Source organism: Chaetura pelagica, unplaced genomic scaffold, assembly GCF_000747805.2.
Source record: "Chaetura pelagica isolate M959 unplaced genomic scaffold, ChaPel_1.0 scaffold222, whole genome shotgun sequence".
Classification (NCBI taxonomy): Eukaryota; Metazoa; Chordata; class Aves; order Apodiformes; family Apodidae; genus Chaetura; species Chaetura pelagica.
In genome coordinates, this window is record NW_009952711.1 from 1,706,099 (window position 1) to 1,714,705 (window position 8,607).

The following is an 8,607-nucleotide window of genomic DNA, read 5'->3' on the forward strand; positions in this document are numbered from 1 at the left end:
AGATGGCATCATTGACATAACTGGTGCTTCACTTGTAGATAATTGGGTAAGTAAAGACTGCACTTTTCTCTGGAGGTGAGCAGATTGCCAGTGGTGCAACAAACTTACGTATGTGCAGGAAAGAGGGATGGAAGTGCCACAAACTGTGAATACAAGCAGTTGAGAAAGGTGCAGTCTCAGGAGTTCTAGGCCCTGCCAGTTTCCATCCCAAGATAAGTATGTTAGCAGCAGCATCACCTCTTTATGCTGTTCTGCAAGGGTGTTAAACCAGGTCAGAAAGGTTAGCGAGCAGAATGGTAACGTTTCTCTGAGAAATCAAACCCCATTTTGAAACAAGTCCATCAATCCACTGCCTAACTCCAGGCCTTGGGACACCACCTGTAGCTGTGTACGATGGACACACCCTTGGAATGGTGGCATACACAGAAAAGTCACCTCCGTCATCTACTCAAGGAAGGCACTGAAGCCTAAACAGGGTGAAATTCTCAACACAGCAAATGTCTACAGAACTTGTTCACTATGAAGACAGTACAATGTATTCGGCAGTAAAGTTCAACTCACACACGCTATCCACAATTCATTAAACATGTTAATTTCTCAGATGAGGAAAATGTTCATATCCTGCTCAAAACTTGTAATTTGTACTGAATACCCGCTCGGAGATTTGTGTAAGAGTTGTTCAGAGCAGCTCAGTGCCAGTGTGATCTGCTGAAGACCATACAGAATTTTTGAAGCAACTGCAGAACATCCCTAGAGCAGTAAAAATTCTCTTCAGTATGTTTTGCATTTCATTCCGTGCCCTTTCCTTAAACCTCTGGATGGCAAGAAATAACACTACATCCCCAAAGATTACAATCTTTCTAAGGAAAAATCACTTTGAAATCTACATTATATTGACTTCACTATAGTTCAAGAATTCTAAAGAACCACTAGTCAACTAAGTTGAAAAAAGAACCAGTGAGGAAAAAGACAATTTACCAGGTTATAAAAGCTGGATACATTCTACACATGTGCCAAGAACTTGTTTCTGGTCTACAACTGTGCACTACTTGTACAGTAATTGCTAGTCTGCAACCAAAAATAGATACAGGAACTGTAATAAATCACCATTTTTAAGTAGTGTAAGTATGCCAGCTATTTCCTTTTAACAAATGAAGAATGCAAATGTATTTAAAATGTTGCTGGGATGCAGATGCATACCACTAACTTTTGTGAGAACTGAAGGACTTGCAGAAGTGATTTTGGGACTGCTGAGCATCTAGAACCAGTTCAGATCAAGGGGATCTGCAAGATAATGTTTAAACAGCTGGTCCTAAAGCAACAAAAGTATGTGCCAGAAGCAGTTTGAAAGAAAACACAACAAACTAAAACCAACAAACAAGGCTTAATGAGAACGTAACTCTAGCTTTCTCTTGCCTAACATAAAGAAACAATACATCCTTTCAGCTACATACAGTTGAACATGCAAAAATCATTAACTTTAGAAGCTACTTGTCATCCATGCATTTACTCCCTAGGGTGCCCCCTCGGACATCTGAGCCATTAATCTGCATTTGTCTTGGGTAGACAAAATCATTCTTTCCAGAGGTTTACTAATTTTCATACCAATTAACAGTTACTGCCAAACCACAACAATACAGAAGAACTACTGTCAGTATAGTAGCAAACAAATATTTCTGTCAAATACCTCAATATTCAGAAGGAAGCTGGACAAACAATATTTGCTATATTAATTCATTATATTTTTGCCTCAGGTTACTGAAGTCATACCTTTCACGTAACACTGATTTAAAACAACCCCCAAAAAGAAAATGTTAATACCTTAAGTGACTAATTCTTAAGTGAGATAATTCTTAATCAAATTGGAGGCTGTCTCTCATATCCACTTTAATGGGATTGCTGAGAAGTTACCTTGGAAGGGTATTTCATGACACTAAACGTCTGGAAAAATGGTTCCTTAAAGAAGCTGGAGGTTGCTGAAATAATATATTTAGATTTAAGCAATCACTACAGGAATAGAGGATATTTCAGGAGAAATCTAAAAAAACAGCCCAGTTAAGGAACAACCAAAGCCAAACAAACCCCTGTGGTTTGCCACTCAAGTTAAGCAAAGCTTTACAGATACAACTCAGCTGGACACCCTTCTACCACAGATGCATCAAAAATAGAGTGGAAATGCCAACTGTATAAAAACTAGGTGGACTATTTCATTAAAAATACTCCAAATACTTTTAATTATGTAACTTTTATTTGAGACACACATTGTTGTAAAAAAGTTCACATGGAATAATAAAACCATCAGAGTGTGAAGGGGTTTTTAGGGGTTGGGTTTGGGGTTTTTTTGTCTATACACATCAGTACACAATTAATGATTAAGTTTACAGGTTAACCACACAACAAGTTCACTTTTATCTGCAGGAGCTTTTCACATTACACCTTTATACCAGAGATAAAATGTGCTTAAACACACACAGTAGAACACTTCTATTTAAAAATTAAACATTTTCTCAAGGACTATACTTTTTATTCTGAATTTAGTAGCTATATAGCATTAAAATAATTGTAATTGAAGTTTTATTTGCAAAAATGTTTGTAAGGCCATAGGAATGCACTAATGTACTTAAGCTCACCAGAAACAAGAAAAATAAATGGAAATCCTGCTCTTGTGGAAGAAAGAAGTACAAGTTTTATTTATGAGAATGGCATAAGCAATTCAGTGAATGGAGGAGAAAAAAGAGCTGTTGTCACCTATAGACCAATCCTTAAGAAGTTCAACATTGCAAATTTTCAGTTACATTAATAGATAACCAAATAACAGATGCATTTTCACAAATAACACATTTATGCATTTTACATATTATTCATGTGCTTTCAAATCATTATCCATTCACAATATTTTAATATGTATATATTCAAGGCTCTTTTATTCACTTGTGAAATTGATCCACTTCATTCACTTGACTTCAGTAGACTAGTATGGGAAAGGTACTTACAATGGGAAATACTTTCTGTAAAGGAACTACAGGTGTGAAAAGTCAATCAGCATTTTTGAGTCTGTCCCCCAAAGAGAAAAGTGAGCTGCTTTAAGTTTCATGAGTGGTTTATGTAATAACAGAACTTCCAGACAGTAAGTAAATCAAATATTCTATACACATTCAACAAAAACCTCTTCTGCATGTTTTGCTCAGCACAGACTGAAAGCTGAAATTGCAAAGCACTAAGACCAATTTTTTGTTTGGTTGGTTGTGTTTTTTTAAACCATTCAGAAAAATACTGTGCAAGATACAGTCCATAGACATGGGGCTGAGGGAAAGACTTCAGAAAACTCTACAGCGTAAGTGGAATTTTTGTTTTATCAAAATCCACCAAAAATATCTGCCTTTCCTGAAAGGTTAATGGCAATTTCTGGAACAAAACAGAAACATATTTGCTGCTTAATGATTAATAGTTACATGACTTTCATTCTAAGGGACATTATAATACTAACTAGTTAACTGAGGTATAGTTCAGAGTCTGTCAAAATTTACATTATATAGTCTTGAGGAAAGTAGCAACAGAGACTGGCCAAAACAATCAAGTGTATTAGAAAAGCCTGCAGTACCCAGCATCTGATGACAAATGGTATTTCTGCCTTCTAAAGGAAATTGTAGCTAAAAAAACCTCCCAGTAAGACATGCAGCTGATTTGCACACTAAGATACAGCACATTTTTCAATGTCTGACAGGGCAGAGTGTACACAGAAAGAGGTCTGTATTGACCAGAGGTTAGCACTCCAATAAAGTGCAGCCACTCAGCTGTTTAATACTGCTGGAGAAGAGGGTGGAGGCAAAACTAGGAAGAGAGAGAGAGAGAGAGAAATCTGCATTTTACCTTATCCATAACATCACATGAAATTAGATTTCTTCAGTTTCAGCAGGGGACAACAAAATTGCATTAAATTCTTCTACAAATAGAAAAAGATGAACTTCACATGAACAGTAAGCAAAGTGAAATATTTACGGCATTATTTTATCATGCATCAAGTGAATTTCCTATGGTCTTACCTCACATTTATGTACAGTTTAGCACAGCTAAATGTAAGAAAATAGCAAGTTTTTTTGTTTGTTTTTTTTCTCCCCCCCTCCCTACCCCCCCCTCCATTCAGAGCAGATACCCCAGTTTGCTGCTGCTTCAAGAAGCACTTCATAGACTCTACTACTTACAGGCTCTTTCAACGGGAAGATCATGGAGACTAATATTGAATGAACACTTAACCACACAGCAGAGACAGGAAAAACAATACAAAGCATTCTGTAAACGGTGCCAAACACAGAACATGTCAGTTTTGGTTTGCAGACAACCCCTGAGATAAAAATCAAAGTATTACGACACCAAGTAAGTCAGAGGTAAATTACTGAAAATAAACAACATTCATAATTGGTGTCACAACACTTTCTGTATAGAAGCACTTTTTTTAACCATACAGAAAACAGAACTGCTTTAGCCTGTCCGAGAAAAACATCAAGGGTGGACAACAGAGCAGTTAGGGTTGCTTTGTTTTTTCACTAAACCTTGTTGCCATGAATTTTCTGTTTTAGTGCAGCAACAGCAGTTAATGAGATTTGCCAGCTTGTTACAATAACTATTTCTACATGTGGGGACAGGTTAACAACCACTTAAAACTTCATGGAACCAGCTACTAATGTTAAACCTTTTAACATCAGAAGTCTTTAAATCTAACTCTATTGGCCCATTCACTTTCAAAATATTTACAACAAACCCAGAGATACCAAATTCAGTACCTGACATCCCAAAATGAAGTGGTTATCTATGGTAACAACCAACTTGCTGTTTACCAACTCTAGACAATGAAGCAAAAGCAAGCACATCAGACATGGACTTGGACAATGATAGAACACACCTATCTCCCTAGTAAAACAAACATACTGGAGACAAACTTGTAGTTAAAGCTTAAAATGGTCCAAGTTTGGCACATCAACAGAACTAAAGCACCTGTTTTAATTGCTCATAGAGGAAATCTTTCAGAGGACAATAAAAAAGTAGTAGAACAAAGGCTGGGTTATACAATGCTCAGTTGAGTAAAAAAGGCAACTACGTTTCAACTCCGCTTCTAACAGTCTAGGTCACTGTACCAGTTTTTTATTAAAAAATAACTGCTTGAGCAGACCAAAGAGGGCCTCAAACATGCAGCATTAACTGCATAACTAACAGTACATTACAGCCCTAATGTGACCCATTTCCTAGGTGCCAGAACTTGATAAAGTTTAGCAACTGCACAGGAAGCTAGGTTTTTGGACACCTGTGTTGTCAAAGGGTTGATGCTTACAGACATTAACGATCTATCCTTAAAATGGCAGTAGAAATGGAAGTCACCTTTAGAAGTAGTTATTTCTGAACAAATGAATCTGCAAAGAGGTTACTCAAAACTCATGCATTCAGCTTCCACAAGCCACTTAAGTGACAGTGATGAGGCCAGTTTGTGAGGATGATCTCAACTCTAGAGTGTAATTCCTCATGGGAAGCAAAAACCGGTGCAGTTTGAGCTACCAAAGGGCAGTTAAGTGAGGAAAGACACTCTTGTTTATTCAAATAACTGAAAGGTGCATTTGTGAATCAGACAGTGACTGGCAATTCCAAACACAACTTTGCTAAGTCTGGTAAAGAAAGAAAAGCAACATTCTACATTCAGAACAGAAGCCAGGGCTTCTACATCAACAGATTTGTGCATCTACGAGACAAAACCATACAGATTGTTAAATGCCAATTGTTATCGTAATTCTCATCACTAGAGTGTCAACATCCATACTGCAGTCATGGCCACAAGTATACAGCATAGAAAATAATGGAAGTGAGACTTAAATTTTTTCCTCTGGCTCTTCTGCTTGAAATAAATTTGTTTAAAAAGAGAAAGAAAAACCCTGCACAAATCTGTTAAGAATCTTACTTACAAGTCAAACTGTGCAAATACAGATGTAAGATTGTGCTGTAACAGGCAGTAAGAGGCCAATATGGATGTGCAAAGTTAAAAGAAACATAGCAGCTTTTGCAACAGGCAATAAAACAGAAAGTAAAAAAGGAAAACAAGTTAACTCTTGCATTTGTGTCTCCACTTCATAGCTTCCATATCTGAGAAAGAAGAGCCTGACAGGTCAATAGGCTTAGTGAGCAAAATCCACTTGGTATTTTGTGTATCGCAGTCTACGTTCAATGGAGCTCTCAGCAGCAGCTTGGTGGTATTATTTCTGAGGCTTTGTGACCCTGTGCTTTCAAAGAAGCAGAAAAGGTTCTAAGTGTGCTGCAGTCTATCATTAGAAGTTCATCAAAGTAGCGTGCATCGAAAGAAGCTGCTCTTCTTAGACCGATTTTCTGTTATTTTTACTGGCCCACCTGCCCCTGATGAACTGTTGTCGTTCTGAAAGAGAGAAAAGTATCAACATCATAAAATGCAGAAAAAAGATGTCTTGCTTTCCAAGTTTACCACCACACTTCCCCCGCCCCACCTTGCAAAGCAATGACCAGAGTACTGGTTTTTTGAAGTTCAAGCTCCTCAATTACCCAGACTCTGTTAATTACACAATAAAACTGCCCATTAAGCATTTATCCAAAAAAACAGATCTCAAGCATTAGCTGCAGGACTATGTCATTTGGTGTTTAATAAAGCAAGGATTACACTGTTACACTTAAAAAGCACACATCAGTTTCAGGCTGCCCAATGTTAATATTAATGCAAAAATAAATAAAAATTACACATTGATCTGTGATAAAATCTGATAAAGCACTGTTTGCTCAAATTTTATTGAGTAGCCACTGCAATTCCTAGGAGTATTTTGCTAGGGATACTACCCAGCCCATTATTAAAGCAGTCATATCAATATATCTAGTTTGTAAGCCAATTGGAAATACAAACCATTTTTCTGTTGAGCTTTGTCATAATGTCCCGTGCAAGTGTGAAAAAAGCCTGGTGAGGAGTGGGAATAAAAAACCAACAAGTTAGTCACAAGACACATTAAAGATAAGATAGATTTGGAGTAGCCACACATGTTAACAACCCGTTATTCTGCAGGCCACTTGGAGCTGCAAGGCACTATGAGCTATTGCTGTTTACTTAAAATTGCAATAAGCATGCTTTAAAAGAAAAAAAAATGTTTTTTTAGTCTCCATCCCTCGAATCTCTGAAGAAAGTGAACAGACTTTCCCATTGCATACCTCTTGGGGGGGGAAAAAAAAATCTGAAGAGAAGGCTGCATACACTAATACTTTTTTTTTTTTTAAACCAAGCTGAACTGTTGCATCACAATTAGAAACCCTAAGGTAGGTTTGAGGATGGCACGACTGGGAATTCACATTCAGGTTAGCTTGCTTTCTGCTCTCTACTGTTTTTCTTCCTGGTCCATCTATAATGTTATTCATGATTCTGACAGCTCCATAAAAAACAACAACAAACAACACCACACAACAAAAAAATACCATACTGCCAAATCTCAGAATCTCTGACTTGAATATATGAAGGAGCAAAGAAACTTCTGTAGCAGAAAAATTCTGCAATTCTCCAGAAGCAGGGAAAGCAGCTCCTCTAACATCAGCTTATGACAGTCTATGCTGATGTTCCAGGTTAACATACAAATCTTCAGTCTCATCTGCATAGTATTTAGACACAATAACATGTTTTTCTGAAAGTACAGCATCTTTAACCCCCTTTACCATCCAAAGCATTGTTCTAAAATTACACCTTTTCCCTGTCCAAAAGTTAAGTAGTAAGGCACAAAAGTCTAAAGCAGGTGTTTGCTACAATGACAGTAAAACATTTTAACACCCATTTAAAAACGATTCCAGACATAGCCAGAAAGAAAAGAAATGCTGTATTTTACTGTAACTCTCTAAATATAACAAGATTGGTGACCCAGGAGCACAGTTAGGGCTTCGGGTCCCAGATCAGGTCAGATAGCCCAGCAGATCATGAGACATGCCTCCCTAGTATTAGTTCAAGAAACTTATCTAAGAGTACCACCCATGTCTTACCTCTTCCACATTTATGCTGGATTTTGCACTTGTCTCCAAAAATTTGATTCCATAATCAATTGCTAACTGGAACACAGATAAAGGTTTTCAGTATTTTTGAAGTTCCTTTTACAAAGGAATGTTTCACATAGGTTCATAATAAATGCAAAGAAAGGCCTAACAAGCTGAATTTCTGATTTTCTCTTGCAAAAACGTTAAAGTTACTGGACAATTAGACAAAATATTAGAACAGGCCATACCCTAATGTAAATTCAAATCCAACACACAGATTAACTGCTCTCAAAAAAGACTTTTGGACATAAAAGAACATTACAATAGAATATTCATTGATGAGGGTTTATGGACCAGATAACTACATACAATCACCCCATGAATTGTGTTACTAGCAACTACACTACTGCAGCTGTGTACCTGATAGGTTATATAGTATTCTTACCTACTGCAGAACAAGTAATTACTTAAACTTTAATAACAGTACTTATGGCAAAAGTAACCACAATGGTGAGCTGAGTACATGATAAAACTATATACAAATCTTCATATTGAGATTTAGAATACTCTGTGCTACAGCAAAGGGTAACCACACTC

At 37.0% G+C, this 8,607-nt stretch overlaps 1 protein-coding gene across 1 annotated transcript in view; it reads right to left on the reverse strand.

Annotated features, from left to right (window-relative positions):
• Positions 1–5,562: 5,562 nt before the first annotated feature.
• RAB8B (RAB8B, member RAS oncogene family) overlaps positions 5,563–8,607 on the reverse strand; it is a 7,201-nt gene continuing 4,156 nt past the window's right edge. The window contains exons 5-7 of the mRNA XM_009994377.1: positions 8,020–8,085; positions 6,908–6,958; positions 5,563–6,412 (exon numbers count right to left, since the gene is read on the reverse strand). Of these exons, the coding sequence (XP_009992679.1) occupies positions 6,320–6,412; positions 6,908–6,958; positions 8,020–8,085 (210 nt within the window). The 3' untranslated portion in view covers positions 5,563–6,319. The remainder of the gene's footprint in view (positions 6,413–6,907; positions 6,959–8,019; positions 8,086–8,607) is intronic.